Raw genomic sequence first — 20208 nt, forward strand, 5'->3', positions numbered from 1 at the left:
ATAAAAGGGACCTGGGATTAAACTCTGGAAAAAAGGCATACAGGTTCTTGGTTATTCTAGTCTGTTCAAGTATGTACCTCCTTCCTGTCCCCCTGACACATTTAAAAATGCCCTCTGTCATTACTGTGCTATCAGCTAATAGTTTAATTTGTTTTTCCCTTTACCTAAGGTGCCATATGCGAGAGTACCTTAAGCTGCGGTGGTGCAAGAACATCTTGTGCCGCTGTTCTGGCAGCGCCCTGCCCTTCCAGTTACCCTGTGCACCCAGGGCTGTCGGCAGCTGCACTCAATTTCCAAGTTCTGAGGAACTGCATTGGATTGGACTCACAAAGAGACTCCAAAACCAGGGAATCTTTAGATGCTGGCAGAGACTGCTTAAATGTGACTTCTGGGGTTGGGGCTGAAAGACTACATGAAATTCGAGTGGTCTGAGAAACACACAGCAGAAACTATTGGGGGGTTGTGTGATACTCAAGTACTGATCCCAGAGCGTACACTCTGGCCTGGATCCATCTGCACTGAGGGAGATTCGGTGTGTGTTACAGAATGAAGCCAAAAACTTGCTCCTTCATTAGCTGTCTGACTGTGAGTGGGCACCAAAGGAACTTGGAAGTGTTGGATATGGGCAGAGAGCTTCGGCCAAGGGCTGGGTGCTGAGACTTCCCAAACTGTGGGTGGGCAATCATATGGGCGAGCAGCATTTGGCAGCAGCAGGCACTGCTTGAAATTTGGGTGGTGTGCGGGCATGTGTTGTTGCTTGCTCAGAGCTGCAGCCTCCTCTAGGAGATGAAGGCCATCGTACTCCACTGGACCCCTGTCCTGTGGCTTCCCTCAGCATGAAGGGTGGTGTTCCCTCCCCGATTTTGTCTGCAGGTTTTGTGAATGTGATGGGGGCCTCTTCCACCGTGCAGTCAGGATAGTACCTGCTGCAGTGAGTCAATACCTGCCTGAGACTGTACTGCTGGTGGGTTGTGAGGGTGAAAAGATGGTCCTGCAGTCCAACATGTTGACTGTGGGTTTGGCAAAGGTGTCTTCTAAAAGACTGTGCTGGAGGTCGTAGTGGATTTGTGCTCTAAGCCGTGCTTTCTGTTAAAGCTTGCTGCAGCTTCCCACAGGGACTGGGAGGATTTGGAGTGCTAGGGACCAGACAAAATGGCCTAGGTTAGGTTTGACAACAGGGAAGGCGGTTTCTTTCGCCTCGGTGATCCCGCTGTCAGCTCCTTCTCCCGTTCTTTGCAAATACTGCCCTGGAGCTAAAGCCTTGAGACGAGGAAGTGCAGAACTAGCAGACCTGCATCAAGTAATTCCAGTGGCGGGAGAACGGGTGAGTTTGTATTTCAGCTCCCCCGGCTCCCAGGTTTGAACCCTGCCCTCACCCCGACCGCAAGCTGCCAAACTTTCACTCGAACCCTCGCAGCCCTTCCCTCCCTCCCAGGCCGCCCGCCCCGTCGGGGCGGGGGAGCGAGGGCTGGCCTCCGGCGCCTTCCCGGCCGCCGGCCCCCGCGCTGAGCCGGAGGCGGCGGGGGGACCCGGTGCCACCTCGGTTGCCCGCCCCCCCCCCCCCCCCGCCCCAGCGCCCGGCAGCTTTAAACGCGGGGCGGCGGGCGGCGGGGCAGGCGGCGGCACCATGCGGCGGGCGCTCGGCATCCTCGGCTGCTGCCTGCTGCTGCTGCTGCCGCTGCCGCCCGCGGCGCGGGGCTCCCCGCACCGCCTGCGCCGGCAGCCGCGGCCCGGCGGCGGCCTCCCCGGGAGCCAGGCCGCGGCAGGTACCGTACTCCGGCGGGAGCTGCCTTCTCCCCGCGGGCGGCTGCCTCCTGCCTCCTGTCGCTGAGGCGAGCCCCCCCCCGCTGCTCGCTGGCTGCGCGCTTTGCTCGCTGCGGCCCAGGCGCTGCGGGTGCCGCCTGCCGTCGCTGCTCTGCGGGTGCGTCCCCACGGGCGTCGTTTGACCGGGGGTTGCGGGAGGTTGTGGCCCGGGGACGTCTTATTCGCTGGTAGGCAGAAGTACCAACTACTCTTGCTTTCTTTTTACGCGAAGCTGGCCTTGCTGTTCTCCAAAAACTACGTAACTCTTCCCTGCCGGTGTTCGTTTCTCGAAACAGCCCCATTGCAGACTCGCAGAAGGATCAGGCTGCAGAGAAGTGGCTTGTTTAGGGTTTTTTTTACCTAAAAAAGAGAATTCTTCTGCCTACAAACCTTGGATTTGGCCTTTTTTTTTTTTTTTTGTAGGACAAACATTGTATCTCTTTCACGTCCTAAACTACCCCTGCATGCCCAACATTTCTTCATGTTTTCTCAGCTTTCCAAAGGGCACAAAACCACTCTTCTAAATCCTTGTGCAAAAACTGAGTTACAGGATGCTTGTAGAATTACATATAATATACCTGGGCAGGATCCTAGATTCGTCCACTCCATTACTCTGTCCAAAGGCAAAATCAACTCTGTTCCCGTGTTTCCTGATGGAAGTAAGATCTATCTGTGCAATTTGATGTTTTTCCCTCCCTTTTCTCTTGCACAAGACAAAAAAGGTTTCCAATGCATTGAAAAAAAAGTGCTGTTTTCACCTCTAAGACACCTGTGAAGATTTTTTTATTTTTTATTTCCGCTGGAATGGAATAATAATAGCAAACTCAATAGTAACTGAGAGAGGTGTGTCAGGTTCCCAAAACAGCTCTCAGGGAGCATATTAAAACTGCTATTTAATGCAGTGTTGAGCCAGAATGTCTCTTATAGAAGCACTCTGCTTTTGGGTTGTCTGTTTTTCATCAACCAGCTGCACAAATCCATACCTTGAGGGTATGAACTAAGCACATGGTATTGTCAACGTCAGGTCAGGATATCAGGACAGAGTGTAAGCTTAGGTCGCCTGCTGTCACTGTCTTGATTATTTTTTGTCTTCCTAGAAGTGATGCTTGTCTCTGATGTGAGCTATGGCTTTTCTGTTTCTGTCTAGATTTGTATGTCAGTGAGGAACTCTGGAAGCTAGCAATATGTGTGTAAATGTTCATTTTTACGTGTAAAATTACTTTTTTCTCTGCTCTAGAAGCCTTAAAACAGTAACAACTTCTAAAGAAGCCTTTATCACAGCATCGTCTGCATCTTTTTCCCGTTGGCCTTTATTTCTTCTTGTGTACTTTGGATTGTGAATTACAAACAAGAAATAATTCCTAATCAGCATTCTATATTGTTACTATCCTAAAAATATTCTTAGGATCTGTTCACCATGTAATATAGCCAGTTGTTTTAGCATTTTATTTCTGTAGCTTATAAAAATGGAATTCAGGCTTTATCTTTAAAAATAAAAAGCGAGTATGTTTATATATCATTGCTACACTTCTGTGATGGCTGTTACATGTGAACTACAACCCTTTGTTTCAAGGATAATTAGACATTTTGTGCGCTCAAATGTGGACCTATCTTTTAATGCTTAGAAGTGTTCAATTATTTATTACTTGTCAAAATCAATATTTAAGAATTTCTAACGTGTTGCTCACTATAATTTTAAGCCTCTTCCTAAAGAATCAAGAGTGCCAACATTTATCTAGTAGGAGTAGTTTGCCATGACACCTCTCACTGCCCTAGGGTGAGAGCTCCGGTCCTGTGTAGGAGATGACTGAAGTGTTTTGTTTTCCTTCCTTCTTGACAGACACTGCCTGCAAGAACCGGCCCCTAGACCTCGTCTTCATCGTAGACAGTTCCCGTAGTGTCCGACCTGAAGAGTTTGAGAAAGTGAAAATCTTTTTGTCAAAAATGATTGATACTCTGGACGTTGGTGAAAGAACAACCCGTGTAGCAGTCATGAATTATGCTAGCACTGTCAAGGTAGAGTTTCCCCTCCGGACCTACTTTGATAAAGCATCTATGAAGGAGGCTATATCTCACATTGAGCCCTTGTCTGCTGGCACAATGACCGGCCTTGCCATCCAAACCGCCGTGGACGAAGTCTTTACTGAGGAAATGGGCACCCGGCCGGCAACCTTCAATATCCCCAAGGTGGTCATTGTTGTGACAGACGGACGACCACAGGACCAGGTTCAAGATGTGGCAGCAAGCGCCCGGACAGCTGGCATTGAGATCTACGCAGTTGGGGTAGACCGCGCAGACATGCAGTCCCTGAGGATAATGGCCAGCGAACCACTGGATGAACATGTCTTTTATGTGGAGACCTATGGTGTGATCGAAAAGCTGACATCCAAATTCCGAGAGACTTTCTGTGGTAAGGTGGTCAGTCCAAGAGGGTAGTGTGATTGGCTCCTTTTGGCTCTTGCTGTGGTTCCGCTCCCTAAGAAAGAAGTTTTTCTTTTTGAGAAGTGTTATGTATCACATTTCAATATTTCCTTTGCCGTCCACTGGGCAAACAAGCCAACGCTTTTATTCAGTGGAGGCCAAGTAATGACCTTTCATTTTGAATAGTGACTTTAGCATGCAAGTAACAGACCTGGTTTCAGTGGACCTTCTTGTGCAGTCGGTCCGATTTAGTGCAAGAGAAAGCACATCAATCTGGCCGGGATTCGGCTACGTATATTCACTGACTTGCCGACAGCGCACACCAGAGCTGTGCAGCCTGCTCATTTCTTTTCCCATCTCGCTGGGGAGCAAGGAGGATGGAAGTGTAGTACCGAAGGGCTCCTTATAGATTCAGAGTAGGAAAATCAGCGTGCAGGTGAACTGCCACCGTAGCTTGAGAAATTTGATGCAGGATGAAGTGCCTGAACACTACGGCAGGTCATCTCAGGATGGGCTTTCACTCTGCAGGCATTGTTGGGCTTTTTCAGCATGCCAGACTCACACCTTTCTCTGTTCCTCTGCAACTTGATTTAGTCAGGGAACTGTGGGATGCGTTGAATTAGCTTCGCTCTTTCAGGGCTTTTCTTGGAAAAATGTTGGATGTATATTTGGTTTGGGCTAGAACTAACAATGCTAGGCCAGTGTGGGTTGTGATTGTCATTTGCAGAAAAAAAAGGTCATGTATCTGGAGTATTTAGAACTGCCTATAGAGAGCTATGACACAGCCCTACTCACAAATCAAACGACAACTTTTTGACAATTAAAAAACTTGTATGAAGTAGATTTTTCTAGTAAATTTCTAAGGAAATTACTTGTAAAATAAGTCTTCGGCAAGTAACGGGTAAAATCAGGTGTAAAGAACATTGTAAGAGAATTAAAATAACAGCCATTGCCTTGGGAACTTGGTTGGCAACGTGTTACTTCATTATTTCAGAGCCTTACTAAAAATTACCACCATACCTTTTGAATACGTTTAGAGTGAATAGATGTCTTTTTCTAGGTATTAAATAAATGTGTAGGACCATCTGCAGACAGGACACTTTGCCCAGTAATTAACATAGTAGATGGCTTGAGGTTTGGCTTGACATCATGCTGTGTTGCTGATGTGACCAGATCCTCTCTCTGGTAGCTGGAAGTGGGTACAAGTGCCCACCTAGCTGGACAGGTATGTGTGCTGTGAACATAGCACTGATTTTCCACCTATGTTCTCGCCAAAGCAAGTCCTTTCATAGCACCAAAGAAAAATCTCTTGTTCTTAAGAGTAAACTTTCTCTTTATTGTGCCAAAGCATGGAAATTATGCCCCTACTAAGCTGGAGGATAAACCAAAGAGAGCTCACACATACACACTTCCAGTGTAACTCTGAGTTGCCTGCATGCAATTAGCCAGAATCTGTGGGATTCATGAACAAGAACAAGGTAAAGGGAATAGTTTTAAAAAATGTTCCTACAAACCAAATGAATCTAAGAGGGTCTTGTAAGAAGGCAGTGTGGGTAAACTGGGTCTTTTCCAGCTCCAGACTGCTTTTTGGTCAGAAATCCAGACTCACCAGTGACAATTAGGATTTTCTTTGGCCAAGGCAAGCAAATTTGTTTGTAGGGTGAACTGAAAACAGGAAAACTAATGTTCAGGGGCAAAATAGTTGGTTAAGATCAAGTTCTTGATGCGTTGAGAGCATCATTCAACATGCGACCATCCTGGAGATGGAAAATCTTAGCCTTGAATTGGTGTCCAAGTCAGTGGAGGCTTGACTTTCCTGCCACAAAAATCTGACCATTTGAGTCTGAGCCTCTCAGTTATGCTTGAAAATATCACCCACAGATTTTGTTTATAAGTCATGGAGATGAATTCTCTTATTCCCAAGGGGGTAGCAGAATGAAAACATGCTGTCTTGGTTTGAGATTTGTTTTTACCAATGGAAAGACAAGACACACTTTCTCTTGGTCTTATTATGGGACATCTAAATCTTCCATGTTTTAGAAAAATGGGAAATGTTGCCTTGCATTCAGAAGTACACGAGAAGATTCAAGCACTCTTGCTTCTCATTTCTTATCTCACCACTATTGCTTTGCAGCTTGATTTTACCAGTAGTCCATACCCATATTGTAACTACTCATCTAAGTCAAATTTCAGGTGGTAACAGACTTGTCTTCCCATTTTTCTCCTTTTCTATTTTGTTTCCTCCTTCTTTCTTTCCTTCCTTTCCCCCTTTTTTCTCAACCTTTTTTTTCTCCCCCGTTCTCTCTCCCCTTCCCTTTTCCCCTCATCTAAAAATCTTGTAAGTTCGAGTATTGAGGTTTCCTTTACAGTCTGTGGAAAGAAACAGGGGCATCCTGAGGTGACCAAAGAAGCAGCACATCCAAAAGAAAGAAAAGTTGGTCAGAAGTTAATGAGTTGTGTAGTTAGACCGTCTGTGAAGGAAAAGACTGTCAGCACACACAGTGCATTGCAGAGACAGCCCAGCGTTACAACAGTCATTTTGTGTGCCCTGTCACCGCAACACACTTCTATCAGCTGCCATCCATCACACTGCTTTTCGTATCACTGGTTTCTGTTTTCTCAGTCTGATGAGATAGCCTTACTGTTTGCTGGGGAATTAGCTGGTCCCTGAAAATTGAATCTCATTTTGTAGTTTGCAGTTTCAGCTTCTCTGAAACGTCTCTTCTGAGGTTTTGACATTATTGCTGTACTGTCTTTCAATTAGGAGGTTCACGTGCCTTGCTGTAGAAACTTTCCTCCACATCCCCTTTTGGTCTTGACGTTTTAAATCTGATTGATTGATCAAGGCAGCTGCAGCCCTCACATACCCATCTTGCACTGGTGGGTTTCTTTGCTGGCTGGTATATCTGGACCATCATTACACAGACACTCTTTTCATCCCTGAGAAGACGGTGTGTTATCCTAGTGCCTCTGAGTAATTTTTCTCTTCCTCCTGGTCTTGATGCTCTTTCTGTTGCAGTTTTTATTTTATTTTATTTTATTTTATTTTATTTTATTTTATTTTATTTTACTTTCTGTTCCTTTTTAGTTTACATGGGAGTTTTTTACAGTGCAGCAGGAATTCATAAATCGGGTTGTATGCCAGTGAGCAGAAGTTAGTAAACCGCCAGACAGTGACTGATAGATTTTGGGATTATTTCAGCTGGTTGTCTGTAATAGAAAGGGACTGGATACAAAAAGCCAGAAGGTCTTTTCATTGCCGAGTTCTCATTTCCAGTGTAATGCTACTAACTGCTTAAAATCTCTCCCTTTTGCACCCTTTTCAATTCATCTTGTCTTTCTGCCACCTCAGGTGGTGAGTTATTTCAGTGCAGTTGTGCTGGTGTCATTTATGACCTCTTTCTTCTGGCTACAGAATGATGCAAAAGATGCCTGTAACTTTCTGTGGCAGTGACACAGCGCTGGCATTTACTACTACTAATCCAGCAAACAGTGCAAGATGTACTTTTGTAAGCATAAATTATTAATGACTGTTTCTTTCCTTTGGCATGACTGAAATGCCTTTTCTATAAACGCCTTTTGTAGCTGTGAATGTGTGTGCACTTGGGACCCATAACTGCGAGCAGGTCTGTGTGAGTAACGACAGATCCTACCTTTGTGATTGCTATGAAGGCTATACTCTGAATCCAGATAAGAGAACCTGCTCAGGTATTACTCCTTCGGTAAATGTGTTCAACTAGATAAAAATCACTTTTTAACACCATAATTGGATTTGAGAAGCTACTTGTGTACATCTGTTGAAACAGTGAACATCTGTCTCTCCAATAATAATAAATCTAGTAATAAATAATAAATAAAAGTCTGCTGCAAGTAATGGTGAGAAGTAGTTTCATAAATCTAATAATAAATAATAAATAGAAATCTGCTGCAAGTAATGGTGAGAAGTAGTTTCATTCCATCACCATCCTTTTATTATGCCTACAGATCCATTCATTAGGGCCAGATGCCAAAACAAAGTCTTCAGATGTAGACACTGTATAGATATTTTCTCCTACCACTTACTCTAATTCCTTCAATTACTATTGCCATTTCTGAGCTGATTCCAAATAGAAATATATTTGAAAATGTGAATATGCACTCCATCCCAAACTACTTGTTATTAACAATGAATTTTTTCTCTAACATGCATCTTGCAGCTGTGGACATGTGTGCACCTGGCAGGCACGAGTGTGATCAGATCTGTGTGAGTAACAATGGATCCTATGTCTGTGACTGCTATGAAGGCTACACCCTGAATCCAGATAAGAAAACTTGCTCAGGTAAGAATTAAAGGCTACTTTAATACGTGAAACTCATGGAGACATGGATGTGTTTTCTGTGAGCTACCTTCATTGTTTCTGATTAAAAAATTGCTTACAGACATCAGCTCTTAAAATGAGAATTCACCTGTACACTTTCCCCTTGGTTCCAGTAACAGTAATATTGCATTTTTCTTTAAACGCGTTTTCTTTAAATGTGGCACTTAGGGACATGGTTTAGTGGTGGACTTGCCAGTGTTAGCTTAACAGTTGGACTCAATGGTCTTAATGGTCTTTTCCAACCTAAATGATTCTATGATTCTATTACAAAAATGCAATTTGGCACTTAAGTACCATTTTATGGTCTTCAGAATACTTCATAAACATCACTTAGTCCCTGGGAGAGGATGAACCTATATTCCAGAGATGCCCACCAGCACTGTGTCTCCATTGGAGAGTGAGTGGCACTAGTCCACAGGGAACTTAAAACCTGATGATTTTCCCCTGTCGTCTCCATCTCTCCTGTCGAAACTCATTCTTTTTTTACAGCTTGCTGGTTCTGCTTCCAAGCTGTGCAGGGATCTGCAATATAGCAACCCCAGTCTTACACTCGCAGCAGCTTCTTGAATTGTCACCCTGAAAAGTTAGTATATTATAAAAACTTTTTTCCCCCAAATACTTCTCTGGTGTTTTTTTTTTTAAATCCAGAAGTTTTGAGCAGCACCAGCCTTAGGGTAGCTATTTCATAACTGGTAAGTGCATCCCTCCCTTTGAGAGCACATAAGCATTCTTCTCACTGAAGTTTTCACTCTTCTTGTTTCTGAAGAGAGAACATAATCTTCTAGTGCTCCTGCTTTTTTGTTTGTTTGTTTGTTTGCTTCTCACTAGCCTTTATATCTCTTTGCCATTTAACAGCATTTCTACATGTCATGCCTGGCTTTTTGTGCCTGCCTTCAGCTCATGGATGAAAGTATGAAGTTAAATTTGGATTCACCATAGTTACTGCTAATATTGCAAGAAACAGCTTCTGCCTTGACATGTGACGGGTTATTGCTCATCTCAGCATGGTGTTTTAGCTTCATCCTTACTGGGGATATTCAGGGCTGTTAGAATTGCTGATGAAAATCAGAACTGCGTGAGATGTGGTATAGTAATGTCTTGCAGTCCCAGTATCCGCCTCCTCCATTAAATAATTAGTAACTGGATTCAGTTGTCTGCAGCATAATATAATAATGTAGTAGGGCACTGATTGAATCCTAATTTGAATCCTAATTAAATTGTATTTATAAATGTTGAAGCATTAAGACTCTTGAGTGTCTGGGAGGGATTAATAGGTTTCTTTTCTAAAACATGGTTCACCACAGCCACGGACATGTGCGCACCTGGAAGGCACGATTGTGCACAAGTCTGTCTGAGTAATGACGGATCCTACAGCTGTGACTGCTATGAAGGATACACTCTGAATTCAGATAAGAAGACTTGCTCAGGTAAGACCTGATCAAGGAAATACTGTATTTAGCTAAAAGCAAGTAGCTTTTAAAAATCAGGTTAATTTATATTATTTTTCTGATAAATTATCCAAGAGTTTCTGTGCAGCTCCTGAAAACACAATGCAACTTTATTTCTTCATGTGTCCAGTAATAATTTGAGACCCGTGACTCTTTTACAGTTGTGAAGCTTGTAACTGCTGTTATTAAAATGCCATTTGGCATTTCCCTGAGGACTTCACAATATTTTCACACCCATGGAGCACGAATTGCCATATCCACCTGAGAGAGGGGAAGGATAATATATTTGGGGGAATATGTGATGTGCACTACCTGTGCCAGAAACCTCTTCAACAAAGCAGCACAAGGGAATGAGATAAAGAAGAGCAAGGACTGTGCTGGGAGAGAGATTACAGTCTGTATCATCACAAGTGTGATCACTCTTTTCGGTAGATGTGTTTGGACCTTAAAAAATACTACAGCCTTAGAGCTCTAGAGGATGGAGGGAAACGTTCTTTCCCAGTGCTGGTCTCTTGTGGACAATAGGAGCATAGATGTAGCTGGTACTTAAGGAGGTACATATAAGTATATAGTACCTACAAATGAATATGTATTCTATATTATTTTCACTTGATTAGGATTTGAACTTCACTCTTCATTTCTTTGGATGTCTCACTGATGATTTATTTATGCAAAATCCTTTTTTTCACTTCCATTATAATCCCTTTCCTTACGAGATTTTGTGTGACAAAGCGCTGAACCTCAGCTTTGAATTCCAGGAGGTTCCTAGGCAAATCTCTCCAGTTAAATCATATATGTCTCGCATCTCAAAGAGGTGAAGCCACAGGGCCTCAATATTTCTTCCTGCCTAGTTTAGGAGCTGATTTTGTAAATATAGTTCTTAAGATTAACTCTCACCTGGCATTATATAGACACAATAAACATCTGTGAGGGAATGTGAATTAAGTTAGGAATCCCCTTTGGAAGTCACACCCTGAACCTCCTTTCATAGCACTGATTCTCCCCCAGCATAGTCAAATTTCAGATTATTTCCCTAATATGCTTGCTTTCTTTCTCTTTTGAATCTCATTTTGCAATAGGCTGCTAATGATTTCTCAACCATCCAGGTCTTTGTGATATAATAAAAATAGTCTAGGTCCAGGAGGGGGTCTTTTCTTTTTCTTTCTTTCTTTCTTTCTTTCTTTCTCTCTTTCTTTCTTCTCCTTTCTTTCTTTCTTTTCTTTCTTTCTTTGCTTGTGCCTTACTGAACCGTCTTACTGCAAAGATATCCAAATATAGGTACTCCTTCTCAGCTTGGCCTTTCAGAGTTGATGTGTTAAATTTGGCAGAAAATATCAGCCTCACACATCAAGTGCCCACTTTGTAACTGGCAGTGGGTGCCACGTCTCTTTTTTTCCGCAGCCATGTATACTCTTCTGTTTATGGTCTTTTCACTCCATAAACCAGTGTCTTATCCCACTCAATTACAGCTGAAATAATGCCAAATACTCTTTAAATCCAGATATTTGTTCTCTGAAATTCCTTTGGATAATTATTTTGTAACTGGGTCACTGCTAGTTCGGTTCCTTTTGCAATCGGAACAACTGCAAAAAGTGTTGCCAGTGTTCCAAAAATCATATTAATTTTGTGATGTTGGTAGCCAGATAAAAACACGCTCTGTATACCTTACCATGGCTAATAGCGTGCTGACATGCAATAAAACCATCCTGTTTCGAATCCAAATGAAGATTTGTTTGCAAATGGGAATTACTACCAACAACTAAATTGAAGTTTGGCTATTGGCTAATATTATTCTCTTCTCAAATGCCTTCCTCAGCTGTTGACGTGTGTGCACCTGGAAGGCATGACTGTGAGCAGGTCTGCGTGAGAAATGATCTGTTCTATACCTGCGACTGCTACCAAGGCTACACCCTGAATCCAGACAAGAAGACTTGCTCAAGTAAGAGCAGATTGCTGTTCCCTATCCCCCCATAACTTCCCCAGCTAGGTACATGTATTGAAATAGCTCTCATTAGCAGGTTAATGTATTTGGATCTGTTTGAGAAATTTACGTGTGCATTCAGGTGTTTTAAGACAGTTCTATGTCTCTCTGCCTTTTCCACTTTGAGCAATATTTAGAGATATAAAGCACTTCATATGCAACAATGCTAGTAACTGCTTACCATTTGGTCTTTCTTTATCATCTTATAACTAAGGCTTTCACTGTATTTTAAAAAATTATGCAACATTCAGCAAACCCAGAACTGAGAAATAATTGAAGAGAGAAGAGCTGGGGTTAGTCACAGTCACACACTTTGCAGTACTGTGGAAACTACAGGAGACAGCTTGAGGTGATGTCCTCCCCTCCAGGCTGAATTTCATTTTGCTGTTTGTTTCTTTAGCTTCTCAGTGACTTTGTGTTATAGTAAAAATGTAATCATATTAGAAGTGCTTCTTTCCTTCCCAGTCTCCTTATTGTGAAGTTACTGTATACTGGAAACTTTTCCTTGCATGCCTTTGGAGGTGATCTGGCACTTCATATCTGGTGGGGTTAGGCAGCTGTGGTCAGGGTGAGCACAGAGTGTACAAAGTAAGGACTGAGGGAGACCCCAGTAAGGCAGTTAGTTCATGTCACTGCTCCAAGGCAAGATCAGTTACACATCTCAGTAGTTGCTGGTAAGATTCACGTAGGATAGGCTCCCAGCATGGAAAAGCATTGCCATTGGGAAGCATTAAAAAATCTTATCTTGTTTTTGGATAACTGTTTCTCCAAAATGCATTCTGTAGGAACTGAGGTATGTGCACCAGGAACCCATGACTGTGAGCAGGTCTGCGTGAGTAATGGTGGATCGTATACCTGTGACTGCTATGAAGGCTTTACCTTAAATCCAGATGAGAAAACATGCTCAAGTAATTAATGTGGTTTTTTTCTAAATATATTTCTTGAAGTACCTCTCTGGAATGTGTTAAATCCTTTTAATCTGTTTGACAAACATTCTATCAACTCATAAACTCCCTGAAAGTATAATCCCTTTTCATTCTTTTCTGCCTGTTTCCACTAATGTTTTGAGCTAGTTTCATCCTTCTTGTTTAGTTATAGCAGTAACTGTATTTAAAATGACAGTTGACTCTTACCTGTCACCACACATTTAAGGACTTCACCGTATTTAAAAAAAAAATTGTTATAATCTGCATTTCCTCATGAAATGGGAATAACTGGGGGGATTGGCAAGGCAGGGTTTTGGGGCATCTATCTCTGGGGCATGGGACTCAATTGTGTACCAGCATTCAGAGGATGGTAGAGGCCAGAGGGGAACAGAACTAGGGTCAGAAGAACTACTGCAGTGCTAAACCATATGTTCTTGTCCATTCTTCCAAGCTAAGTGGGGCAGGCATGAACTCACCAACTGTTTTACCTTCAGATGGGCAATGATGGCATCAGCTGTTGGCAGAACCTCTGCACCATTTCACGTGGGATCATAAGTTGGGTTGGAAGGGGCCTCAGGAGGTACCTAGTCCGATCTCTGGTTCAGAGCAGGAATAACTTGCCATTACATCAAGTGGCTAAGGACCCTATGTAAGAGCAAAGTTATAAAATAGGTGGATATAGCCAAACACCATCTGCAAAAATAGTAATTTTTTTGTAGATCTGGACTTAAACATAAATGCCGTGTAAAAACACAGCTGTAGCATGTTTTGTATGACTTGCTGGGCATCTCAGTGGCAATGGGAGTATCCAGGATTTTGAATATCAAATACTGGAAGACTCTAAATTTCACAGAAGGACTGTAGAAGATTTCAGGGTACCCTTGGGCAGTTGCCAAAGTTGGTTGGAAAAGTAATTTTGTTAAAACAGACATAATCCAAGGAGGATCTGTATCTGTCATTGGAGAATTTAAATGCAAACATAAAAAAATTAACTGGCAGTTGGTTGGAAACCAACGATGTTGGTGTGGTATTTCGAACTGGCCTTCCTCCAGCTGACTCTTGAACAGCTCTTCTTTGTACATTGACCATAAAGCCAGTGGAACGTTCCAAAGAAGGGAGCTGAACAAATACAGGTTCAGTGGAATCAAGGAGACACCAGTTTCAACATTGGCTCTAAGACAAATGAATTTCTGCACTGCTAGAAATGAATCTGTTCATAGATTTTGCAGTTTCCCTGCAAAATGGAAATATCAATGGCTTGATTGATAAACAAAAAAAGAAACCAAAACAATTCAGAAAAAAAGAGAAATTGTACCCAGGTATAATATTTCTGTTGTTTTACTGTTATAATGCTCACATGATTTGTTTGCCATTTATCAGCTATGCATTTATATACCTACAGAAAAAATCACTCAATCATCTGCCATCGTTGCCTTTGCAAGCAATGTAAAAAAAACGTATAAAGAGACAGGTATTACATACAAGTAATACCTCTTGATAACTTGTTGAAAGGGTATTTCGTAATTGTAGGCGTTCTTTTAAGAAGGCTCTGCCTTTGGAAACTTACTATTCTGGTCTCAGATGTAGATGGTAATCTCACTACAGTACCTGTGCTTCAGTAGCTGTTGATATATTTGTTCTTATCCTGTCACAAGTGGTGCAGCTTGCCTTAATTCCTATTTTCTTTATGGAGTAGGTGAGGTTAAATTGTCTTTCATGTAGCTAAGAACTCAGAGCCATCAGCTGATGCCTGACATTATTATGCCACACTGAAATTATCATCTCTCTGAGCCCTTTGTGATCATCCCTGGTTTTGTGGTGGATTATGGAGAAAAAGGAATTCTTGAGGACAGCTGAGGCTGGTCCCCTCTAGGTCTGGAAGACTGAGGGCAAGACCTAGGAACAGATTTAATGGAACCACTGTGGAGTATGGCAATGCTTGCTTTCTCTTTCTTAAGAGACTGATGACTTCTCTGTCATACTAACTGGCTCCTCCATTAATATTGCTCTGCCTTTCTACTAGATTTTAAATTCATTTGGGCATATTTGAATGTTGTTGTTCCCTCCATCCATATTCATGTGACATTGGAATGGACTTGTGTTCACACTTCTTGAATCAAAAATGATACTCCCTATGCACGCATATTGCCAATGTTACAAACTTGTGGGGTGATACATATTGATGACTTAGCTGAACCTTTATTGCTTAGTATTTAAAATTAACACGTGTTCCTGCTTTCATTTTTGTATTATTTACCAAGTGGTAAATTAAATTCTCCTAATTCTTTCCCAGGCTGAGAGGTAGGTATCTAAATTCTACCCACATCTTAGAAGTTGATGCAAACTGACCAATTTCTGACACTGACTGACTCTATGTGCCTAAAATCATGTGCCTTCCTGCTTGGCTTGCAAAACTCCTGGAGGCTTAACTTTGGACTAACAGATTCTCAGAAGTGCTGTGTTTGGGAGGGATGGGTGCCTGTCGTGGTTTCAGCCCAGCCGGTAACAAAGGACCACGCAGCCGCTCGCTCACTCCTCCCGCCCCCCTCCGGTGGGATAGGGAGGAGAAGCGGAGGAGAGAAAAGGAAAAAAAAACCGGAACCTCGAGGGTTGAGATAAGGGCAGTTTACTGGGACAACACACACACAAAAAAGTTACAACAACAACAACGGTACTAATAAAAGAATATACAGAAGGGGTGACGCACAGTGCAACTGCTCACCACCCGGAACCCGACGCTCCGCCACTTCCCCCACCGAAAGTCGAGAGCGCTCCCCCGGCCCGCTCCCCATTTATATACTGGGCATGATGTCACATGGTATGGAATAGCTCCTTGGCTAGTTCAGGTCGGCTGCCCCGGCTGTGCCCCCCCACCTCCCAGGTTCCTGTAAAAATTAACTCTATCCCAGCTGAACCCAGGACAGTACCCCAAATGCTGTTACAATCCAGCTTTCACAGGGCAGCAGCCTTGATTTTGTATAGATAGATAGACTTAGGTTCTGTTTATATACATTTAGATATGAGGAAGAAATCCTTTACTATGAGGGTGGTGAGACAGTGGAACAGGTTGCCCAAAAAAGTTGTGGCTGCCCCATCCCTGGCAGTGTTCCAGGCCAGGTTGGATGGGGCTTTGAGCAACCTGGTCTAGTGGAAGGTGTCCCTGCCCATGGCAGGGGGATGGACTAGATGACCTTTAAAGGTCCCTTCCAACGCAAACCATGTTACGATTGTATCATTCTTCTGAAGAGAAGCCCAACAAATTAGTCATGGCCTTAAATACATCTAATTGAATAGATTCTGTTTGCAGTGATGCCAGTGGCCTTCCCGTGTGGATAGTCTGATGGTCAAAGTACTAATTAGAAGATGGAGACCTGGAGTGCAGGTTCTTCTCGGTCTGCATCACCTGAACACACTCATTCTACTTCCCAGGGTGCCCTACCTTTTGGGATGGGGGATATTCTGGATGAGAGGGAAAGATAACAGGCAAAGGGAAGATTCAGTCTAGTCTAGCAATTAGAGTTGATGGGGGAGGCTGGTTGGTCCCTGCACCCAGGCCTCTTTTTATATTTTGCTCAATAATGTTCTAATTTAAAGAGTGCAGAGGATCCAGGTAGGCAGGCGAGGAACTCCCTGCTCTGCCTTCTCCTCGGTTAGGGTCAAGGTCTCTCTTGCCTGTCCTGTTTCTGGACTATGACACTCGTGTCTCTGGTTACACACCAGCCCCTGTTCACTGCCGTCCCTCCTTCCCAGCTGCCCTGGGTTGCAGTACTTGCTGTAGTCTCACAGCATGAGTTCAACTCCTGTTGCAGAATCTAGCGTTTTCCTGGGATTTAAATGTTCGATAATTGTCATAAATATTCTGAATGCTGTTTTGTCTCTCAGGAGCCATAACGAGCAGTCTCGTAACAACTGAAGAGTCATGTAAGTGTGAAGCCATAGCTGCCCTGCAGGACTCGGTCACCTCACGCCTTGAAGCTCTGTCCACAAAATATATCCTTTTTCTTACATGATCTTCTGCATTCAGCTCTTTATTGGTATTTTAGAGGTAGCTGTTTTGATATAAGCCAGGGAAGGATATACAAAACCAGAAAGTATTTTCATGGTGATTTTAGAAATGTTATGGAGCAAAATCTCGGGTTGTTGCAAATACCACTACGTTTTCACATTTATTGAAGGGCTTTAGTATCAAGATGCAGATAAAACGCATATGCCCACATCCCCTAGATTATATATGCTATGTTGAACATCAAGCACTGCTCTATTCATAATTCTTCCAGATAACTTTTACAGTTACAGCAAATGCTCAGTTTTGAGCCCTCCTATTATGTCCCAAAATTTTCAAGACAACGTCACAGGCAGTGTGACAACAGTACCATTAGCTGGGGTATTCCTCTGCATCCCACCCCTGCAGGCAGGCACTGTCCCAAGCAATTTTCATGCACCTTCTTCTTTTCCATGAAAACGTGCTAGCTCATTAATATCCAGTGGCTGGGATATATCAGAATGGGCGAGCTGCGAGGCAGGGTGCCAAGGTTGGAGGCACTAGGCAAGCCTCGGGTCCATGGGACATCCGAGGTGCAGGCTGGTGGGTGCCAGCAGTGCTGCGCTGCAATTTGCCGGCTTCATTTGCTGCAGTGCACCGCTTGCGGCAGTGAAGAGAAATGTGGTCAGCCCCCAGATTAGACGTTTCACAAACATGTGGGAGAGAAAAAAACAACAAAAAAAGACAAAGCGGTCAACTCTGTGGTACCACAGCAAACCTGAATGCTGGAATAAATGCCCTCAGATGGCATGGCAGGAACTAATAACTGGAAGTTAAATTTGGGCAAGCTGTGATTCAACATAAGGCACAATTTTTAGAAGTTAGAGTGGTTGATGACTGTTACAATTTACCAAGGATTGTGGTAGATTTTCATCGCTGGAAATTTTTGAGACTGCATGCTTTTTTCTGTAAAAGGTGCTCTTGTTCAAATAGGAATTGATTTAGAGGAGCACTATGTCTGTGGTTGTCATCCTGATCCCTGGGGCTTCAAAATCAAGGAAGAGTGGGGTATGTAGGATTAATCAAAGGAGGAGAGCAAACTAGAAGTTTTATATGTGAACTCATCGTTTATACAGATAAATTATTTTTTCAGTTTGCCAAAGTTGCTGAAAGCCAAATGAAAACTTCTGCCAAAGACACAAGACTTTCACACTTCTTGAATAAATTCAAAGGTTTTTTTTTATAAGATCTAACTGCAAATCCCTCTTCTTGCAGTGTGCTTGGAGTTCAGTTTATCTGCCTGGGGAAGGTGAAGGGAAGACTGATTTTCCTTGGATTATAGTATATAATTTGAGGGAATCTAAGTAGTTAAAACTGAACACCAAGATAATTAAACCTCCAATGTCATCTCAATAGTAGCCCATCCTTCAGAGAACAATCTTTCTGCCCCAAAGAGCTAATGTTAAGCAAGAAAATGCCGTGGTTTCAAGTTAGGAATATTCTTTATTACTAAGAACTGAGGCTTTCTTTCAAAGTTATTCTTTGGTGGGCAATTTCTATCCCTAGTGTCCTTTCAAGATCTCTAAAACGTTTTGAAATCTCTGGTTCAAGCATGTATTGACCTCATTTAGAAAGCAGACTGTTTGTTGAAAATACAGCAATGAGAAAGACTATAAATAAACCAAACCTTATAGCCACCTATTATATTGTCCTTAACAACTGTCCACTAGATGAAGTATCTGAGAAGCTGCAGGCGTATCAAGGCAGACAGTAGGTTGTCTGAGCTATCATTCTACCTAATTTTAAAATAGCCTTTCAGAAGCAGTCCTTTTTATTGTGTTCAGCAAGCTTTATTTTGCTGCACAGCTTACAAATCAACAGTTGGTTTGTTATTATTGACAAATGTCAACAAGACTTCAGGAAGACAACTGTCTTGAAAATACAGTGACCCTGAGGATCTTCATGTACAGTCACTTTATAACCATAAAGCTACCTATACCTGCTGTGCTTCAGTTTGTAGTACAAGTAGTACAGCAGGTACTGCTTTTCTGCAGTAACTGCATTTTTATTCTCTTATTTAAAAGTAAATACAGAAAAAATGAATGGATACAGTATATCACATTATATAAAACTGTGAAATGGCAAGGCAAGTAAAAAATGTGCCTATGTCTTCTGTCCATTAAATGGGAAAGTTAGTTGGGGTCTTGTAACTTATTTTAATAAAATAAAGTATGATAAGCACACTGATGTTGGAAGATTTTTGTATACAACTTAAAGGATGTGTTATGAAATAAAGGGTTTAACAAAAACAGGGTAGCAAAACCCCAAAGATAAAGGAGGCACAAATGGAAGAAATGCACAGAGTTAAACAGGATGCTATCCCCAAGTCACTTAGTTCGAAAAAGAACCATTTGATTTTAAAACCTGCAAGTCCTTGTTAATATAGATGAAAGGTTTAATAGTAATTTCAAGTATTAATAATGTTGTTTAACACTCAGAAGGATGAAAGATGTCCTCCAGTTTAAGGTTTTTATCCTGCAAGGTTTACTTATGTTATTAGTCAGTCATTCCTGTTGTCATACCATGGACTTTACTGAGACTACATATGCCAATTGGGCTTGCAGGATGAAACACAAAAGCTAACAATTTAAAAATTTAATTATTAAAGGAATCCACTTGTTTTGCACACTTGGCATTTATAATCATCCAAATGCTTTAGAGACTATATTTAAATAAATTTGAAGATGAAGTCAAAACTATGATTATTATTTATTTTCTTTCTAGAATTGAAAAATCCAACATGTTTTGTAGAGCTTTGCAATATAATTACACAAAATATTGTATCAGTAGCTGGTACGTCAAGGGCATATTATAACAACATCTGTGCTTGCTTCATGCCCTGCACATAATAGATACAAACAATTGCAAGGAAAATCGGTGGGCATAAGTTCAGTTATCATGTTCACTGCACATGCCAGTGAGACTTCAGGTATGTCTATACAGTAATGTTAAGTTAGAATATAATACTAAATACCATGGGTGAACATGGGACACAGTTTCAGCAAGGGCTAAAAATGAGACCATAAACTCTCCAAGACTGCTGGATTGGTCTGTTGTTGATATTTTGTGATGTGTCCCCACAATATTAATTTTCTGTAGTTCAGTTAAAGTTAGCATGGGACAACCTAGCTATGCTACACTTGCTTTGTGATGTGTCCCCACAATATTAATTTTCTGTAGTTCAATTAAAGTTAGCGTGGGACAACCTAGCTATGCTACACTTGCTTCC

General features: G+C 42.3%; 1 protein-coding gene across 4 annotated transcripts; it reads left to right on the forward strand.

Annotated features, from left to right (window-relative positions):
* Positions 1-1576: 1576 nt before the first annotated feature.
* Positions 1577-19675, forward strand: MATN3 (matrilin 3). 4 transcript variants are annotated; one of them, XM_052809681.1, is made up of 9 exons: positions 1582-1766; positions 3644-4213; positions 7810-7932; positions 8421-8543; positions 9887-10009; positions 11847-11969; positions 12797-12919; positions 16820-16927; positions 18647-19675. In XM_052809681.1, exons 1-9 carry the CDS (start codon positions 1628-1630, stop codon positions 18691-18693), a joined length of 1479 nt encoding a protein of 492 aa, XP_052665641.1. In that variant the 5' UTR covers positions 1582-1627; the 3' UTR covers positions 18694-19675. The 4 variants fall into 4 exon arrangements, with proteins under 4 accessions (XP_052665644.1, XP_052665642.1, XP_052665643.1 ...); XM_052809684.1 differs by lacking the exon at positions 9887-10009 and having other exon boundaries at positions 1577-1766; XM_052809682.1 differs by lacking the exon at positions 12797-12919 and having other exon boundaries at positions 1578-1766.
* The last annotated feature ends 533 nt before the right edge of the window (positions 19676-20208 follow it).

This window comes from Harpia harpyja, chromosome 15 (assembly GCF_026419915.1).
Source record: "Harpia harpyja isolate bHarHar1 chromosome 15, bHarHar1 primary haplotype, whole genome shotgun sequence".
Lineage (NCBI taxonomy): Eukaryota > Metazoa > Chordata > Aves > Accipitriformes > Accipitridae > Harpia > Harpia harpyja.

Bases quoted from the DNA above. Each gene is read 5' to 3' on its own strand.
- MATN3 (XM_052809681.1), top strand. From the start codon at position 1,628: ATGCGGCGGGCGCTCGGCATCCTCGGCTGCTGCCTGCTGCTGCTGCTG. The intron at 4,214-7,809 runs GTAAGGTGGTCA...CGCCTTTTGTAG, and splicing joins ATTCCGAGAGACTTTCTGTG to CTGTGAATGTGTGTGCACTT. The intron at 12,920-16,819 runs GTAATTAATGTG...TTTGTCTCTCAG, and splicing joins AGATGAGAAAACATGCTCAA to GAGCCATAACGAGCAGTCTC.